Here is a 20,126-nt window from a genome sequence, read left to right as displayed (position 1 = left end):
AAAAATATTTGGCTTTAAATATACTTAAGTATCCAAAGTGAAAGTATAAATAATTTCTAATTGCTTCTATTAGGTAATCCAAACGGCAGAAATGTATTTTATTTATTATTTACGGATAGTCAAGGGAATACTACAACATTCAGACATCATTTACAAACAAAGCATTTGTGTTTAGTGAGTCAGCCGGATTGGTGGCAGTATTGATGACCTGGGATGTTCTCTTGATAAATGTGTGAATTTGACATTTTTCCTGTCGTGTTAAGCATTCAAAATGTAACAAGTACTTTTGGGTGTAAGGGAAAATGTAAAAATTACATTATTTTCTTTAGGAATATAGTGGAGTAAAAGTTGCCAAAAATATCAATAGTATAGTACAGATACACCCCAAAAAGTTGTTTTACTTAAGTACTTTACACCACTACCTTTTATTGAATCAGCAGAAGTGAAACGTGACAGATTTGTAATTTAATTTGAATTAATATCTGGACAGACACTTTTCTGTTGGGTTCCATGTGTAACACGATGTGTTTCTTGTTTTTGCTCTTTGCTCTAGTCCTGTCAGATAAACATCTCCCCCCACTGTGCTCTCGGGAAAATACTAAATGGAATCCTTGGGACATCCCAATTCTGACGTCACTCCTTTAGAGTTGCAATTTAAAAAGACAAAGGCAAAGGCAAATAGGAAAAAAAGGCAAAGGAGGCAAAAAAGGGCAAAGGAGGCAAAAAAAAGCAAAGGAGGCAAAAAAGGGCAAAGGAGGCAAAAAAGGGCAAAGGAGGCAAAAAAGGGCAAAGGAGGCAAAAAAGGGCAAAGGAGGCAAAAAAAAGGCAAAGGAGGCAAAAAAAGGCAAAGAAAAAGGACAAAGACAAAAAAGGAAAAGAAAAATTGCAAGGTTTAGAGTTTAGGGTAAGGACGTCCCAAGGATTCCGAATTGCGCTAACTCTGTGCTCTCCAGCTCTCTCCTCATCTCTCTGAGGCGCAGGAGCAGTAAAGCACTCCATCTTTATCCCAAGCCTAGGGAGAACCAGCCGAGACATTTGATGGGTAGGCTTTTTATTTTTATTTTTAAAGGGCCAGAAGAAGCAAATTGGAGGGAGTTGAAATATACTATTTCAGCCACCATGGACTTTCAAGGAATCATTTGATACTCTGAAAGATGGAAAAACGTTTTTATAGGCAATAAGATTGGAATCTCAAAAGCTCCTGTCTTTGCAAAGCAACCCTCTGCTCAGCTATTCTTTCACTGGCCTGTCTCTGCCTCGTCCCTAGCTGGAGACGTTTCACATTGGAAAATACGCTCAACGCTCCCCAGTTACGATTTTAAAAAAACTTCGACTTTCAATTCGGGATATACTTTTTTCGTACAGTGGAATATCGTTAAAGGCATGTTAATGTTTTGGAGTTTGTGTTAGATTACACGGGTATGTTTATTTACAATTGCTTTTCGGTTAACGTTAGCTACTTACTAGCATTAGCATTCTGCTAGTTAGCTAGCTTAGCTAAGTTGGTTACCTAGCCTGCCATCGATAAATCATGTTTGGCTAGCTGTCTACTAGCTAACGTTAGATAGCTAGTCATTATCGGTGGGCTAAATAAGGCCCGCTAGTGGTTGTTTTTCTTCGTTAAAACAACCGTCTTATATAGACTTTGTAACGTTAGACCGAAGAGTTAGCTAACTGTTAGTGAGCTAATATCAGGTGACTAGATATCACCCACCTACCAGTAAACATGTTGATTCTTTGTAGCTAACGTTAGCTAGCTAGGTTAAGTAACGTTGGATATCAGCTGATATGCTAGTTTAGTAGCTAGCTATGTAGGTAGTTCAGTTGGCAAGGTAGCCAACTATGCCACTATCTAGCTAACGTTAGCTAGATAAAAACTCTGTATGTCCCCCAAAGCTAGCTAACGTTATCTGGGTAGCTAGCTAACTTGTAATAATTTATAGTAGCTAGACCTTTTTGATTCTGCAGACGAAAAGGAGTGCTCTATGTACAGTAACGTTATGCTATATGATGCATTGATCGACCCATTTCCACAAGCCATTTGATTTGGCATTTCAGATTTCTTTGGTGCAATAGCTTGCCATTATAGATCGTGCCAATTATTAACAATAGCCTAGTTTCGCAGCTGTACAGGTGTGTGTCTTTCTTCCTCATCTTCGTGTGGTTGTCAGTTTAATAAGAGTTAGTGAGCTACCTGCTGTCATTTCTCAAAATATATTGTGGAAATGCAGCACCTGACTCACAGAGAGCTGTGCAATGCCATTATGCCTGCTGTCATAAATGGGTCGTTGCTTTTCTGCAACCCAAAATGGGCCCAGTCTGATGTGTCAGCCCCATGACATTCCAGAGGTTCAGCCAGTAGATCTTTCACCAAATGAAATCCTCACGCAGGAGATTTGTCATAGATGTATTAGCCCTGTAACACCTCCCTATTCATATTCAGTGTTTTTGGCATGATGATTTCCATAAAGACGATTAGGTGTTCTTTGACAGTGAATAGAGGTTTTACATAATCAACTATCATAAGTAGTAAGTAGCCTTGGCTTGTGCAAGTGGAGCGGCTCATCTCCTGTTTCTGTATTGTGAGGCAGCTTGATGTACACTTACACCTTCTGGACAAGACGCTAGTCTATAGCAGGGCCTTTACCCGCAATCAATCTCCTTAACGCTGAGTGCCAAGCAGAGATGCATCAGGTCCCTATCATAGCTACATCATATAATACAGAGCCTTCTCTCTTCCCATCTGCTTGTTGTGACCCTGGGCGCCTCTCCACCCGTCCGCCCATACCTTGACTCCAGATAGAACCTGATGCTTGTGTTGCCTCTTTAGCTCTCCCCCTCCCTCCATCCTTACACAGGGACAGTTATGAGTCAGCACACAAGGGCTTGGATTAGTAGCCTGTGACAGTACAGCACTGAGCCTTCCGACAGTCAAGGCCAACGCATGGCCACACAACAATAGTAAGATCCTTAGTCTTTAGAAAATACATTTCCATGCCCGGAGTGCCACTCCTATATATTTGACAGAACTTGTCTGCAATGAATTATTCAGTGTATCAAACTGATGTTAAATCTGCACCGTCAGATAATGGTGGGTAGGTCTGAATTGGACATAACATGAATGTAGGCTACAACAACTGCACATACACAAACCTTTCAGTTTGTTGTTGCATGTAGTTTTGTGTAAATGTTGGTTGATGTCATACAACAATGTTTTCTAATACTTTTCTTTATTTGTCCCAATCAGGAACCATGGGAATCCCTCAAATAACCTGCCCCAGAAGGAACCCCTAGCATGTCTTCATGAGCCACTCCTGGTTCCATCTGTTGCCCCAGCCTCTCTGAATCTGATTCAGTGTCTATGGCTCTGAATGACCGAGACAAATATGGAAATCTCGTTGGTGTTCAGTAGTAAAACTATGAAGGGTCTGAAAGGTTAGGATTCACAGTGAGCTTGCCTCACATCACACAGACCCCAGCCCATACTTCATCCAACTTTGAGAGTGAAATTGTAGTGCACTACAAAGTCCTCTTTATTGGAAGACAAAGATGCCATGTACTCTGAAGTCTCTGGTTGATGTGTGATATGCTCTAAGGTGTTGTGTACTAAACCAACTAGAACAATGAATGGAGGAAAGGACTGTAAGGGAGGGGTCTCAGAGGGGGTGGGGCATACAGCCCCTGTCCAGGTCCCTATTGGCTGGCATCGCAAGGTGGATCCAACTAATGGAGTCCTCTACATCAGGTAAGACCCATTGCAGTGCTCTGTTTTTTTGTAATGATACCACAATAATGCACTTCTATTTGGTTTGTAACCTACAGTCTTGGTGGGCTAGTATCATCTATCCAACCTGTGTGTTTCTTTCAGAGAGGTTGGGATAAAGTAACAGATACATTTCCTTATGAGACACTCATGTATATTGGACGATAAATGTTTTTCTTCTAAACATTAGTTTTGGTTTGTAACCTCCAGTCCCAGTGGCTCGGTGCTGTCCTGTCTAGACCAGGTGAAGAGCTACCTGCTCACAGACGGGACCTGCAAGTGTGGCCTGGAGTGCCCGCTCATCCTCCCAAAGGTACGTTCACTAACCATCTTGGTTGTCCTGTCTGTCTCAGTCTTTAGCTAACCTAAATTGACTCTCTGAATGCGTAGCTGCCAAAGAAACACCACACAAAGCTTGAAGGGATACTTTGGGATTTTGTCAACAAGGCCCTTTATCTACTTCCCCAGAGTCAGCATGCTAGCAGAGTTAGCAACTGCGCTAGTAAGCAACTTCATTCAAACCGCACGCAGAGAAATAAAACTGGTATCCACAAGTTTATCAGACTCTGGGGAAGTATCAGGCCTCATTTCCAATATCCCAAAGTATCCCTTTTAAGGGTGGAGATTAAAGTTTACTCCCAAGTGATGCAATGAACAGTTTTGTTAAACCCAGATATTCAATTAAACAGAGGCTGTTTTCCCATATATAGCAGGGTTATATTTAAAAAAAACATATAGCAGGTTATATTAAAAAAACATATAGCAGGGTTATATTAAAAAAACATATAGCAGGGTTATATTAAAAAACATATAGCAGGGTTATATTAAAAAACATATTGCAGGGTTATATTAAAAAAACATATAGCAGGTTATATTAAAAAAACATATAGCAGGGTTATATTAAAAAACATATAGCAGGGTTATATTAAAAAAACATATAGTAGGCTATATTTTCTGCTGCATACAGTCTTAATTTATACTTTTTTTGTGTGTTGCGTTATATTGAAACTGAGACTGGGAAGGGAACTGCGTTCCTATTCAAGGCAAGGCCAATATGTATTCATATGCAAATGTGATGTGGTCTTCTGGAGAAGCAGGAGGCTTGGAGGAGGATGTGACCTGACAAGTAGCGGACGTTCCATTTTTTACTGATGTTTACTTTATGTACTTGTGGATAAACGCCGCTCCTTTCACCAAGACAGGCCAGGTAACAGAGAGCTGACTCTCCTTTCCTCAGGTGTTTAACTTTGATCCGGGGGCTGCCGTTAAACAGAGGACGGCAGAGGACGTGAGGGCAGATGAAGACGTCACCAAGCTGTGTATCCATAAGAGAAAGCTGCTGGCTGTGGCCACTCTACACAAAACTATGGCGCTACCACACCCTGCTCTGACCCTTACCAGTCCCGGTGGAGGTACAAGTAAGTATCCTAGTGACTGTGTATCACTACTGTTTTGGTTGTTTTTCAATGATAAATTTCTCACAGATTTCAGACTGTTTCATGGGTGATATAGAACAAGGTCAGGAAAAAAAGGTGGACATTTTGAAATTGGCTTCACAGTGACATTAAACACTTTCAATGTTATAAAGCTGGAATCCGTAATGGTGAAACTGCTGCGTCTCTTTGCGGTATTACAAAAACAAAGATGATGCTTCAAACAACAAACACTGTTTATAATCACTCTGACATTGTATGAGCGATAAAACAATCAAGCCTTTTTTTCTCTCCCTCCACAGTGGTGAATCTCCTCTTCTCTTTCATCAACAATAACAGATGTCCTCAGGCAAACAGTGGTGCTGTTTCCTCTATTGCAGCTTTCAGCTTGAACACTCATTTCACTTCTCTTCCCCCTCAGGTTCAACATCAATGGCCCCGTCACATTCCACGAATCCCCGAGCAATACGGAATACATCTCACCAGTCACCGCTACCCAACTCTGTGGTTCCCAACTGCAAGAACCCTTTCAAAATGATGATGGCGGCTGCAGCAGGTCACCGGCACTTTCCCCAAGAGCTAGGAGGTCCGCCCCAGCAGCTGGAGCTTTACCCTGGTTATCCCAACAGACAGCGGAGACTGAGCAGTGAGCCTGGGCCCAGGTCTTCGTACTGCTCTGGCTATGGTAGCATACTGAGTCCAGGGGGCCCCGGCTCCCAGCTCTATGGGCCCAGGGACGGGTCACCACTCTCCCCTAGCCTCAGGTCTGATCCTCTGGGGAGCCCAGATGGGTTTAGAAACAACCCCTGTGGCTTCCCTGGAGCCACCAGCTCCAGCCCCATCCACGGGGCCAACAGAATGCCTCTCTCCCCACCAGGGATGCTCCTCCACGGTTCTCCGACTGGGACCCAGACGTCCTGCGCTATGGCAGGAAGGACTAGCACACCCCTCTCCCCTACCGCCACTGCCAAAAGCCCAGTCATGATGAAGAAGCCTGTGTGTAACTTCCCCAGATCCCCCAGTATGGATATTTCCATACGACCACCGTTTCACCTCAATACACAGCCCAGCGCCCCACACCCCGGCCCCCCGTCTGCCATACCTCCCTCCTGCACCCTCCAGAAAAAGCAGATGACCTCTGAAAAGGACCCGTTAGGCATCCTAGACCCCATCCCCAGCAAGCCTAGCATCAGTATCAGCCAGACAAACTCCAAAACAAACTCCAACTTCCACCCTAGTGTCCATTCCTCTCAGGTACCAATGATGAATGTAAACATGAACAACCACCCTCCTCCCGCCATTGTCCCCTTGCCAAGCAACCTCCCTCTCCCCACTGTCAAACCCGGCCCAGTGGGCCACAGCCATGGAGGTCACATGCAGAGGACTCAACATCAGACCTCCATAACCACCTCCATGTCCCCCTCTCCCGTCACCTCCCCAGTCCACATGTCAGGCCCTGTCCTGGGCAGCAGGATGGAGGCCTCTCCCCAGCGCTCTCGCTCCTCCTCCACCTCCTCGGACCATGGGAGCTTTGCCATGCCCTCAGGCCCCAGTCAGGGTCCGTGTGGCGGGATGAAGGCTCCTCCTCGCTCCCCCCGGCCCGCCATGCCCATTAACATGCCCTCCAGCCCCTCCTCTGCCAAGCCTGACTCACACCCACTCCACCAGTACAAAGACCTACCCAGTCAGCTGCTGGTTGAGATGAGTAACCAGAACGCTATCAACACCCAGCACAACAACCCCGGCATGTACCCCTCTGCCACCTCCTCTGGCCCCTCCATCGCTGCTCCTCACCAGGCCCAGAACCAGAAGGGACAGAACCACCCAGGACTGTTAGGGATGCCCCTCAACCAGATCGTGAACCAGCAGAATGCTGCGTCCTTCCCCGCCAGCAGCCTACTGTCAGCAGCAGCCAAAGCACAGCTAGCAAATCAAAACAAACATGGTGACAACAGCAGTGAGACTGGCAGTAGAGGTGGAGGCCCAGGTAGGGTTGATGGTAATGGTGATAGTAGTGGAGTTGGGCATCCCAGTGGCCCTCTCAGCGGCATAGAGAGGCCCAGTAGCAGCACTTTAAACCCCATGCTTCCCCCTAACCCCACCATGCCCACTGCGGAAGCAGCAGCAGCAGGGGGCCAGAGCGGTCGGGCTGCCCTCCGGGACAAGCTCATGGCCCAGCAGAGAGACAGAGGAGACCCCCTGCTCCGTAAGCGCAAGCAGCAGCCGCCAGGCCCACCACCGCCCAACAACTCCCTCAACCACCACGACAGCATGGTCTTCAACATGCTCAACAAGTCTCCTAACATGGGTGGAGGTCCAGGTCCCAGGCTACCACTACCAAGCTCAGCAGAACAGCTGAGGAAAGTGGCCCGGCTTGGGGGCCTACAGACCAACACCTCCATGGCCCAGCTGCTTCAGTCCATGAGCAACCACAACAACCACCATAACCAGCACCAAGGCCCTGTAGGCCCCCCAGGACCTGGTCAGATGCACTACAGCGATGTGGCTGGGATCATGCCTCCTGGAGCCTCCCAGCAGCAGAGCCTACTGGCCCAACAGAGGATGCTAGGCCAAGGGGAGGGTCAAGGTATGTACTGCCGGAGTATGGACTCTGGAGGCCCTCATTCTCACAGCCCTCGGTTCCCAGGGTTGATGAACCAGATCCAGGCCAATTCGTTGGTGAACTGTGGCCCTCTGGGGCCCGGTGGACAATTGGGCCTTGGCCCAGGGAACATGCCCCTGAGCCACCATCCTAACACTAACCCACCACCACTGTCCCACCCAAGTCAACATCCACATCCGCAGCAGCAGCACAGTCACCTTCACGCTGCGCTGGGAAGGACTAGTATGTCAGGAATGACACTCGGCAACAATGATGGGAGTTGTGGTCCAATCATCTCGGAGCCAGGTGAGCTACTGAGAGAAACACACACTTTGTTCGATGATCGCGCTTTGCTCTGTGATGGTGTGTGAGTTTGATAAATCCACCTAGATGGCCTTTGAGTTGAACGACAGTCTTTAGTCTCTCGTAGAGAGTGTACGTTGAGAGGCTGGCCCTCATGTTTGTATAATCATTGTGGCTTCTCTCTTTATTAGCATGCTAGTTGCAGTGCTCAGCTCAGTGGCAGAATAACATGAAAACAGATCTTTTTTTCTCCCTCCTTTTTTAAGAAACAAGCTCTTGACCAGATATAGTGAAGAGCTGGTGTGAGCTGGCTGGTAGCTATAGTAACGCTTGCTTCTGAATGGAGGCCTGGGTGAAGCCTTTGGAGAAGGGTTGTGTTCCTTCATTAGCCTTATTATGTGTCTGCTCTGATATAGGCCTAACTGAATAGATACTTTTTTCCTTTGGCCCACTGTGTTACACATGGCTGTATTTGGCCTACTGTTGTGTGAACACGATAGCAGGAAATAATGCTAAATACTATAAGATATGGCATATGTTTATCAGGAAGCATAGTGGCTATCTTTCATCTCTTTGTGGACTGCTAGCCTATCTCCCTAGATGGGTTCATTCCAACCAAGCACTTCTCTTCTCCTACCTCATGCCCAGACAGCTCCCCCTCCCCAGCCACCACCATCCAAGCATCCAGCCCTGCCTCTGACCCCATCCCCCTGCCTAGGCTATTAAATCACATCCCTTCCTCAACCCCCAGTCTTCTTCCAGGCTGCAACCTCTGAAATAAGCCACGGCTCAGACAGCACCACCAATCACACCGTTCCCATAGCAACCTCCCCGGCAACCATCACCACTATATCATAGCAGTGCAGCCACACTGGTTGAGCACTGCGGAGGCTAGTGGGAAGGGAGGGGAGGCTAGTGGGAAGGGAGGGGAGGCTAGTGGGAGGGGAGGCTAGTGGGAGGGGAGGCTATTGGGGGAGCTGGGGAGGGAGGCTAGTGAGAGTGGAGGGGAGGAGAGTGGCGTCTAGTGGGGGGAGGTGAGGAGCTTGGGAGGGGAGGCTAGTGAGAGGTGAGGCTGAGGCAGAGGCTGGTGAGAGGAGGAGAGGAGCTAGACTGGTGAGAGGAGGAGAGGAGCTAGACTGGTGAGAGGAGGAAAGGAGCTAGACTGGTGAGAGGAGGAGAGGAGCTAGACTGGTGAGAGGAGCTAGACTGGTGAGAGGAGCTAGACTGGTGAGAGGAGCTAGACTGGTGAGAGGAGGAGAGGAGCTAGACTGGTGAGAGGAGGAGAGGAGCTAGACTGGTGGGAGGAGGAGAGGAGCTAGACTGGTGAGAGGAGGAGAGGAGCTAGACTGGTGAGAGGAGGAGAGGAGCTAGACTGGTGAGAGGAGCTAGACTGGTGAGAGGAGCTAGACTGGTGAGAGGAGCTAGACTGGGGAGAGGAGCTAGACTGGGGAGAGGAGGAGAGGAGCTAGACTGGGGAGAGGAGGAGAGGAGCTAGACTGGGGAGAGGAGGAGGGGAGCTAGTGAGCGAGGAGGAGCTAGACTAGTGAGAGGAGGGGAGCTAGTGAGCGAGGAGGAGCTAGACTAGTGAGAGGAGGGGAGCTAGTGAGCGAGGAGGAGCTAGACTAGTGAGAGGAGGGGAGCTAGTGAGCGAGGAGGAGCTAGACTAGTGAGGGGAGCTAGTGAGCGAAGAGGAGAGGAGCTAGACTAGTGAGAGGAGGGGAGGTAGTAAGCGAGGAGGAGAGGAGCTTGACTAGTGAGAGGAGGGGAGCTAGTGAGCGAGGAGGAGAGGAGCTAGACTAGTGAGAGTAGGGGAGCTAGACTAGTGAGAGGAGGGGAGCAAGTGTGCGAGGAGGAGAGGAGCTAGACTAGTGAGAGGAGGGGAGCTAGTGAGCGAGGAGGAGAGGAGCTAGACTAGTGAGAGGAGAGGAGCTAGACTAGTGAGAGGAGAGGGGCTAGACTAGTGAGAGGAGAGGGGCTAGACTAGTGAGAGGAGAGGGGCTAGACTAGTGAGAGGAGAGGAGCTAGACTAGTGAGAGGAGAGGAGCTAGACTAGTGAGAGGAGAGGAGCTAGACTAGTGAGAGGAGAGGAGCTAGACTAGTGAGAGGAGAGGGGCTAGACTAGTGAGAGGAGAGGGGCTAGACTAGTGAGAGGAGAGGGGCTAGACTAGTGAGAGGAGAGGGGCTAGACTAGTGAGAGGAGAGGAGCTAGACTAGTGAGAGGAGAGGAGCTAGACTAGTGAGAGGAGAGGAGCTAGACTAGTGAGAGGAGAGGAGCTAGACTAGTGAGAGGAGAGGGGCTAGACTAGTGAGAGGAGAGGAGCTAGACTAGTGAGAGGAGGGGAGCTAGTGAGCGAGGAGGAGAGGAGCTAGACTAGTGAGAGGAGGGGAGCTAGACTAGTGAGAGGAGGGGAGCTAGTGAGCGAGGAGGAGAGGAGCTAGACTAGTGAGAGGAGAGGGGCTAGACTAGTGAGAGGAGGGGAGCTAGTGAGCGAGGAGGAGAGCTAGTGAGCGAGGAGGAGAGGAGCTAGACTAGTGAGAGGACGGGAGCTAGTGAGGAGGAGAAAATAGACCTGTGAGGAGTGGAGAACAGTACTACAGCCTAAGCCATCAGGCTCTCCAGTTTATTTGTTCAATTACAAGAATTTCCATTATCCCACTCTTCTTCCATCATTTGGCTCAGAATTGAGTTACCCCTCTGACCTGTCTTCTCCAGGCAGTTAAGGTGTGGAATTTCCCTGATTTGAGAATAACAATGAACAGTATTATTCTTCCACCCCAACAGGAGACCCATCTAACCTCGTAAACTGCAGCATGACCAGCCTCCAGCCCCACGTCATCAACAGCTCCAGCGGTGGTACCCAGGTGTTCCAGCAGCGTCATGCCCAGCAGCAGCAGCTTCATCAGGGCATTCAGCGGGCCATGCAGGGCCTCCCTCCTGGCTACCAGGGCTCACAGCAACCTGGCTTCCCTGAAAACAACAACTCCTCCAACGCCCACCCTATGGCCTGCCTGTTCCAGAACTTCCAGGTTAGTCTGTCTGTTTGAAGGGTGTGTTCAGTGACGTGAAACGCTCTGAGCGTTGCAGATAGAAATAGAATGAATAGAGATGACAAGATTATCTGATTCACTCTTCACTACGGGTGGATGATCTACATTATATATTCCGTCCTCCTTCTCTGACATGCTAGGAGTGATAATGACACGTTTTCAGTTTTCTCTCAATGAACTTTACGTCTGTGTTGTTTCAGGGGTGTTTGCCAGACAACAGCATTTCAGTCCCTCACTCACAGATGATCTCTCAGTCTGGTATGACATCACTTCCTGAGTCTCAGGGGATGCTGTCACACACCCAGTTTGGTGTCAGCCAACAGGAGATGCAACAGACTCAGGGAGAGGGGCTTCCCCCAGGGATGCACGGCTCTGATAGGCTACCCAGCGGAGGGGTGGAGTCTGTAGATGCCATCTACAGGGCTGTGGTGGATGCGGCCAGTAAAGGAATGCATGTAGTCATCACCACCACGGTTAGTGGCACTACCCAGTCCAGCCCGGTACCCACTCTCAGCACCATGACTGCCTTCACTAACTCCGTAGGGGAGCCGGTCAGCATCAACCACAACCTCCCTCACAGCCATGCTGCAGTCAGCCATAGTGGCCACCTGGTGGCGCACCAGGAGGGGGAGCAGACACCGACCCTGAGCCAACAGCCCAGACCCAGGCAGGTCAGAGCAGGACGGCCCCGGAAGCACTCTGGTCAGGGGAAGAGTACTGTTAGCATCCCCGAGGGTCAGGGAGCACTTCCAGAGGCCTCCCACCAGGACTACTTCAGATCCCCAGGCCATGGCACCCCCAGGGGGCAGTGGGAAGGCGAGACTGGGTACTCCGGAAGTCTGGACAGAGGTCACACGGCATGGGGCGGTGAGGAGTTCCTAGAGTGCTCCACTCATGTCCGCAGCAGCCCCTGTATGGAGAGACCTGGGAGTCTTGCTCCTGCACCCCCCTGTCCAGCCGACAGCTCCCCCCACGAAGGTCACCACCACTCTCTCCCCGTCCCCTCAGACAAGGCCTTCCTGGAGGATGGATTCAACCGCTTCAACAACTGCAATCGGACGGCCGTGAACATCGTTAACTACAAAGAGAGGTTGGATCAGACTGTGGAGAGATGCGCCCATATGAACGGAGGTGGCGTCGGACCCCCCCAGGTCCAGTTCTCTCTACGGGGGTACGGTGTGTCTGACCCCCTCGGCCCCCCCAGACAGGGGGACCTAACCGGGGACGACCAGTCTCCCAGCTCCTCCACCAGCCTGGAGGGTCCGTTGGTTAAAGAGTACGTGGGCCACTACAACGGGCACTTCAACGGAGGCTGTGCCCCCAGCCCGTCTGACACCAAGTCCCTGAGCAGCGAGGAGGACCTGAGGCAGCCGGACAGCCCATCGTCAGAGATGCTCCACTATAGACCCAGGACGTTTAACATGGGGGATCTGGTCTGGGGACAGGGCTTTAAAGGGTTCCCATCCTGGCCTGGTAAACTGTCAGGGGAGGAGGCGGGGCACAACCATCACCATGGCAGCCTGCAGCTCAGAGAGGACAGCAAGGTGAGATGTCTTCAGAGACAGGTGAAAGAGAAATACACACCCACAAATCTAGTTTTCTTTCACTATTTACTTGACTTTTGTACCTTTTTAGATGAAAGTAACTCTCTGCGATCACTACTTCTGCTACTGATGGTCATGTTGATGGGACCTAGTCAGGCTTTTGGTCCTATTCTTAGACCCAACATAATGTCTGACATCTGTTATTACCCCAGGTGGAGACGGAGAAGCTGAAAACACTGTCTGACATCTGTTATTACCCCAGGTGGAGACGGAGAAGCTGACAACACTGTCTGACATCTGTTATTACCCCAGGTGGAGACGGAGAAGCTGACAACACTGTCTGACATCTGTTATTACCCCAGGTGGAGACGAAGAAGCTGAACACTGTCTGACATCTGTTATTACCCCAGGTGGAGACGAAGAAGCTGAACACTGTCTGACATCTGTTATTACCCCAGGTGGAGACGGAGAAGCTGACAACACTGTCTGACATCTGTTATTACCCCAGGTGGAGACGGAGAAGCTGAAAACACTGTCTGACATCTGTTATTACCCCAGGTGGAGACGGAGAAGCTGACAACACTGTCTGACATCTGTTATTACCCCAGGTGGAGACGGAGAAGCTGACAACACTGTCTGACATCTGTTATTACCCCAGGTGGAGACGGAGAAGCTGACAACACTGTCTGACATCTGTTATTACCCCAGGTGGAGACGGAGAAGCTGACAACACTGTCTGACATCTGTTATTACCCCAGGTGGAGACGAAGAAGCTGAACACTGTCTGACATCTGTTATTACCCCAGGTGGAGACGAAGAAGCTGAACACTGTCTGACATCTGTTATTACCCCAGGTGGAGACGGAGAAGCTGACAACACTGTCTGACATCTGTTATTACCCCAGGTGGAGACGGAGAAGCTGAAAACACTGTCTGACATCTGTTATTACCCCAGGTGGAGACGGAGAAGCTGACAACACTGTCTGACATCTGTTATTACCCCAGGTGGAGACGAAGAAGCTGAACACTGTCTGACATCTGTTATTACCCCAGGTGGAGACGAAGAAGCTGAACACTGTCTGACATCTGTTATTACCCCAGGTGGAGACGGAGAAGCTGACAACACTGTCTGACATCTGTTATTACCCCAGGTGGAGACGGAGAAGCTGAAAACACTGTCTGACATCTGTTATTACCCCAGGTGGAGACGGAGAAGCTGACAACACTGTCTGACATCTGTTATTACCCCAGGTGGAGACGGAGAAGCTGACAACACTGTCTGACATCTGTTATTACCCCAGGTGGAGACGGAGAAGCTGACAACACTGTCTGACATCTGTTATTACCCCAGGTGGAGACGGAGAAGCTGAAAACACTGTCTGACATCTGTTATTACCCCAGGTGGAGACGGAGAAGCTGACAACACTGTCTGACATCTGTTATTACCCCAGGTGGAGACGGAGAAGCTGAAAACACTGTCTGACATCTGTTATTACCCCAGGTGGAGACGGAGAAGCTGACAACGCTGTCTGACATCTGTTATTACCCCAGGTGGAGACGGAGAAGCTGACAACACTGTCTGACATCTGTTATTACCCCAGGTGGAGACGGAGAAGCTGAAAACACTGTCTGACATCTGTTATTACCCCAGGTGGAGACGGAGAAGCTGAAAACACTGTCTGACATCTGTTATTACCCCAGGTGGAGACGGAGAAGCTGAAAACACTGTCTGACATCTGTTATTACCCCAGGTGGAGACGGAGAAGCTGACAACACTGTCTGACATCTGTTATTACCCCAGGTGGAGACGGAGAAGCTGACAACACTGTCTGACATCTGTTATTACCCCAGGTGGAGACGGAGAAGCTGAAAACACTGTCTGACATCTGTTATTACCCCAGGTGGAGACGAAGAAGCTGAAAACACTGTCTGACATCTATTATTACCCCAGGTGGAGACGGAGAAGCTGACAACACTGTCTGACATCTGTTATTACCCCAGGTGGAGACGGAGAAGCTGAAAACACTGACACATGACCTAGAGGCCCTTGACAGAGCGACCAAGAGGAACAGAAAGTAAGTTTTATATTGCTGTAGGATGGATGGTACTGGACATGTGATTATTTACATCAGTGTGTATGTGGAACCAGTTTCTCCTGTGTTTTAAAAAGATGAACAGATGTGTTTTATTTGCTCTATTTTAAGAGTGGAATTCCATTCTAGAATGTTGATGGGCCAGGTTAGTTCCATCCTGGCTGGTTAGTTCCATCCTGGCTGGTTAGTTCCATCCTGGCTGGTTAGTTCCATCCTGGCTGGTTAGTTCTATCCTGGCTGGCTAGTTCCATCCTGGCTGGTTAGTTCCATCCTGGCTGGCTAGTTCCATCCTGGCTGGCTAGTTCCATCCTGGCTGGCTGCTCTGTTTTGAGGAGAGGTTAATACCACTGACTACTGAATCACCTGTCTGTACTCTCTGTCCCAGTCTGAGCCCTGGTCAAAGTAATGCACTGAATAGGGTGTTTTTGGCACTGCTGCTTCCCTGATGATGCCCTGGCTGGCTAGTCATTACCCCTGATGATGATGCCCTGGCTGGCTAGTCATTACCCCCTGATGATGATGATGCCCTGGCTGGCTCGTCATTACCCCCTGATGATGCCCTGGCAGGATAGTCATTACTCCTTATGATGCCCTGGCTGGCTAGTCATTACCCCTGATGATGCCCTGGTGCTGCCCTGGCAGGATAGTCATTACTCCTTATGCTGCCCTGGCTGGCTAGTCATTACCCCCTGCTGATGCTGCCCTGGCTGGCTAGTCATTACCCCTTGGTGTTGCCCTGGCTGGCTAGTCATTACCCCCTGTTGATGCCCTGGCTGGCTAGTCATTACCCCCTGTTGATGCCCTGGCTGGCTAGTCATTACCCCCTGATGATGCCCTGGCTGGCTAGTCATTACCCCCTGCTGTTGCCCTGGCTGGCTAGTCATTACCCCCTGTTGATGCCCTGGTGTTGCCCTGGCTGGCTAGTCATTACCCCCTGTTGATGCCCTGGTGTTGCCCTGGCTGGCTAGTCATTACCCCCTGGATGCCCTGGCTGGCTAGTCATTATCCCCTGGATGCCTTGGCTGGCTAGTCATTACCCCCTGGCGTTGCCCTGGCTGGCTAGCCATTACCCCCTGTTGATGCCCTGGTGTTGCCCTGGCTGGCTAGTCATTACCCCCTGTTGATGCCCTGGTGTTGCCCTGGCTGGCTAGTCATTATCCCCCGGATGCCCTGGCTGGCTAGTCATTATCCCCTGGATGCCCTGGCTGGCTAGTCATTACCCCCTGGCGTTGCCCTGGCTGGCTAGTCATTACCCCCTGGCGTTGCCCTGGCTGGCTAGCCATTACCCCCTGTTGATGCCCTGGTGTTGCCCTGGCCTGCTAGTCATTACCCCCTGTATGCCCTGGCTGGCTAGTCATTACCCCCTGTATGCCCTGGCAGGCTAGTCATTACCCCCTGGATGCCCTGGCAGGCTAGTCATTACCCCCTGGATGCCCTGGCTGGCTAGTCATTACCCCCTGGATGCCCTGGCAGGCTAGTCATTACCCCCTGGATGCCCTGGCCGGCTAGTCATTACCCCCTGATGATGAAAAACCTCCTCCACTGCACCTGTTCTCTCTCTCTCTCACACACACACACACAGCGCTTACCTTAGCTCTTCTCCCTCAATGTTCTGTAAAAATGTACCTGGACCACAGTCAGTGTCATTGCTTACAGTTCATGTTATAATTGCATACTTTATCCCTGCGTAGCAGGAGGCAGAGTTGAACAAATCTATTCATGTTTTTGTCCAAAGCGAAAAAGAAAACGCTGAGTATTTAGGTATGGACTTATTGATGTTTCTGAGACATGATTTTGTTTTCATTGTTCCCAACAGAGCTGGGAAGTTGAATAATCATTTAGAAGCTGCTATACATGAGGCCATGAGTGAGCTGGACAAGATGTCAGGGACTGTGAGTATACTAGTACCATCTAGAAAGATTAGAACACCATGCTCTCGCAGATGGCCTCTCCTCTCTGTCTCCCTCTGCCCTCCTTCTCTCTCCCTCTGCCCTCCTTCTCTCTCCCTCTGCCCCTCCTTCTCTCTCCCTCTGCCCCTCCTTCTCTCTCCCTCTGCCCCTCCGCCTCTCTCCCTCTGCCCCTCCTCCTCTCTCCCTCTGCCCCTCCTCCTCTCTCCCTCTGCCCCTCCTCCTCCCTCCCTCTGCCCCTCCCTCCCTCTGCCCCTCCTCCTCTGTCCCTCTGCCCCTCCTCCTCTCTCCCTCTGCCCCTCCTCCTCTCTCCCTCTGCCCCTCCTCCTCTCTCCCTCTGCCCCTCCTCCTCTCTCCCTCTGCCCCTCTACCTATCTCCCTCTACCCCCATCCCTCTACCTCTCTCCCTCTGCCCCTCTACCTCTCTCCCTCTACCTCTCTCCCTTTGCCCCTCCTGTCTCCCTCTACTCCCTCCCTCCCTCTCTAGACTGTCCCCCAGGCTAAGCTGAGCAGAACTAAGACTACAGCCACTGTTGATCAAAGAGCTGTCTCTGTGTCAGCTGGGAGACACCTCACACACACACCCCAGTCAGAGGATTACATAAACAAGCTGCAACAACCCCTCAACCAGCACCACATTTCAATTTGAAAAGGATTCACTGTGCTGTTAATGCATCTTGCTGCCTTTCCTCTGAATTCAGACAGGCGAAATATGAAACCAGACACTTTGAGTGGAAAAGAGGACAGCTTAGTCAGATTAGGATGTCTGTGGAGTTCTGTCTGAACTCAGATGCTATTAAACACTGTAGAATGTACTCTACTACCCGCACAAGCCAACAGAGACTGGGTTGTTTGGTTGCTATTAATACATCTTCTATTGTCTTCTCTGTCCTTAGGTTAGGGTTAAATGTTAAGGTTAAAAGTTAGGGTTTGGGTTAAAAAATAAATGTCATACCTGGGTATACAGTCTGATTATACCACGACTGTCAGCCAATCAGCATTCAGGGCCGGAACCACCCAGTTAAATTAGAGCCCTGGCCATGCATTAATGTATTATGTCTTCTCTGTCCTCAGGTTCATCAGATCCCTTCCAGAGACAGACAGGTGAAGCTGCCCAAGCCCAAGAGGAGAAAGATCTCCAGATAACGTTGAATGTGTTTGGTCAGCTAATGACAGTCCAGTATCTAGCCAGTGCCCAGCCTTGGAACAACGGTTCAGACCGCCCCCGCCGCGACCTTTGAACTCCAACCAGGTGCTACAACATGGATAGTCGTGGTACATTATCGTCCCACGACCTCCCTAGCTGACTGACATTGAAAGTCCTGGAAAAGACAAACAAAAATATGACAGTTTTGAATTTCAACTGTAAAAAACAACGGTTGTAATTTGTCTACAGCTAGCTGAATGACAACTATTTTTTCTAGAATAACGTATAAAAAACCTGATAGAAGAAAAATACTACATTGTAAAGAAGATAGACAGTCCAAATATTTCTGATACATTTTCAATATGTATATAGGTAATACGGAAGATTTCATGAATATTAAGAAACGTATGTAAATGTTGTACACTGGTAATGTACAACATACTTAATAATGCACATGTGAACTTGTATTGTACAAAGCAGCAGCAGCAGAAGTGCACCGATGTCCTGGTTTTTATTCAGCACACGCAGACGTTCTGACTGTATGCAAGGGACATGTAAAGACTAGATACATACAGCCGGAAGCTTTTACATGGTGATGTTATAGACCTGCTGTTTATTGGATTGACCAGCAGGGTCTGTATTCAGAAAGCATTCGGGGAGTAGGAGTGCTGATCACGGATCAGTTTCACTTTTAATATTATAATGAATAAGATGACAAATACAGAGGGGGGCCTGCTACTAGATCATCACTGGCAGTAGGATCAGGTCCCCCCCCACCTTGTCCACATCATCTTAATTAGGATCTAAGAGGGGCGAGACTGATCCTAGTTCAGCACCCCCAACTCTGAGACGCTTTCTGAATCCAGACCCAGGAGAAACGGGCTTCACTTCAACACCACTAAGTGGTTGTTCATTTTATGCGTTTTAAAAACAGAGTCAACTTTACCAGCTGAAAGGCTTTCTGTTTCTACGGTTACCATAGAAACAGGATGATTGGAATGAAGCATCCTTCTAATTCCAGGATCTCAACCTACTAAAACCACAGACTGTTGTCAAATACCAGTCAGCTGTTTTTGCATCATTTAAATGTTCTTTTTGATGTGATTTTATTTTTCTTAATATCATTTTCAAACAGTGTCATCATTTTATCACACAGCTATAGCTTTAGATCACGTAACCAACCACAAGCATATGACGTAAGAGTGGATTGTGAAAATAACACTAACTGCCTGAGGTAAAATGGTGGAAAAGAGTTCATCCTACAATTTAGGGGCCTTATGTGTAGTTTATTTGTTATAAATTATTTATGTACAGTATTTCATATTTATTTTAAGCTTTACAATATTCTAGATGGCAATAATACAACCGAGAGTTATAAACTCAAAGCCTTACGTGTTTATTTGACACAGAAATATGCTGTATTCAGTTTAGCCATTAACCTGACTGTTTTCCAGTTTGATTTCAAATGTGTTCTTTTTGGATCCCGTGACGTTGTGTCCTACTGTGTTTTTCCCTTCTGCTAGCTATCTCTTCTGTCGTGTTTGTTACAGTAGACCATGTCCTGAAGAGGTCATTGACTGCCTCCTTCCAGAAAGTTAAGGTGGCGTATCTCCAGTCTCTGGGGACCATCCTTATTTATAAGCATAAGGTCTGAAAAGGCTTCTCTATATATTTAGGCAGCATGCGATCTTTAAAAACAAATTATGATTCAGAATCAACTTTTAACAACCTAAATGATTCATTAAAATCAGTGCAGATAGTACAATAATAGTTAAAAGGATAGAAGAAACGTTTAAAATGCATAATGGGCAGTATGTCATATTAGTATGGAAAGAAAGAAGTGACGGTTTGGGCCTTCAGGCCGAGCCCTGTCGGTTTGGGCCTTCAGGCCGAGCCCTGTCGGTTTGGCCCTTCAGGCCGAGCCCTGTCGGTTTGGGCCCTCAGGCCGAGCCCTGTCGGTTTGGGCCCTCAGGCCGAGCCCTGTCGGTTTGGGCCCTCAGGCCGAGCCCTGTCGGTTTGGGCCTTCAGGCCGAGCCCTGACGGTTTGGGCCTTCAGGCCGAGCCCTGTCGGTTTGGGCCCTCAGGCCGAGCCCTGTCGGTTTGGGCCCTCAGGCCGAGCCCTGTCGGTTTGGGCCTTCAGGCCGAGCCCTGACGGTTTGGGCCTTCAGGCCGAGCCCTGTCAGTGCTGTCGTGGAGTTGTTTAGTGGAGAAATCACTACTGAATACAATTCCAATAGAAGTGTGTTAATCGGAGACTGTCCCCATATAGAACAGCTTCACTACGTTT

At 49.1% G+C, this 20,126-nt stretch overlaps 1 protein-coding gene across 3 annotated transcripts; it reads left to right on the top strand.

Moving 5' to 3' along the window:
- Positions 1-976: 976 nt before the first annotated feature.
- Positions 977-19,713, top strand: LOC139396397 (methyl-CpG-binding domain protein 5-like). Of its 3 annotated transcripts, none has more exons than XM_071143434.1 (10): positions 977-1,042; positions 3,248-3,745; positions 3,974-4,076; positions 5,001-5,181; positions 5,618-8,104; positions 10,884-11,128; positions 11,350-12,693; positions 14,694-14,767; positions 16,602-16,677; positions 17,767-19,713. In XM_071143434.1, exons 2-10 carry the CDS (start codon positions 3,624-3,626, stop codon positions 17,836-17,838), a joined length of 4,704 nt encoding a protein of 1,567 aa, XP_070999535.1. In that variant the 5' UTR covers positions 977-1,042; positions 3,248-3,623; the 3' UTR covers positions 17,839-19,713. The 3 variants fall into 3 exon arrangements, with proteins under 3 accessions (XP_070999535.1, XP_070999534.1, XP_070999536.1); XM_071143433.1 differs by having other exon boundaries at positions 988-1,419; XM_071143435.1 differs by lacking the exon at positions 977-1,042 and adding an exon at positions 2,757-2,961.
- Positions 19,714-20,126: the final 413 nt, after the last annotated feature.

This window comes from Oncorhynchus clarkii, unplaced genomic scaffold, assembly GCF_045791955.1.
Source record: "Oncorhynchus clarkii lewisi isolate Uvic-CL-2024 unplaced genomic scaffold, UVic_Ocla_1.0 unplaced_contig_8870_pilon_pilon, whole genome shotgun sequence".
Lineage (NCBI taxonomy): Eukaryota > Metazoa > Chordata > Actinopteri > Salmoniformes > Salmonidae > Oncorhynchus > Oncorhynchus clarkii.
This window is presented reverse-complemented; position numbering and strand designations above follow the sequence as displayed.

Bases quoted from the DNA above. Each gene is read 5' to 3' on its own strand.
- LOC139396397 (XM_071143434.1), top strand. From the start codon at position 3,624: ATGAATGGAGGAAAGGACTGTAAGGGAGGGGTCTCAGAGGGGGTGGGG. The intron at 8,105-10,883 runs GTGAGCTACTGA...CCACCCCAACAG, and splicing joins TCCAATCATCTCGGAGCCAG to GAGACCCATCTAACCTCGTA. The intron at 11,129-11,349 runs GTTAGTCTGTCT...GTGTTGTTTCAG, and splicing joins GCCTGTTCCAGAACTTCCAG to GGGTGTTTGCCAGACAACAG.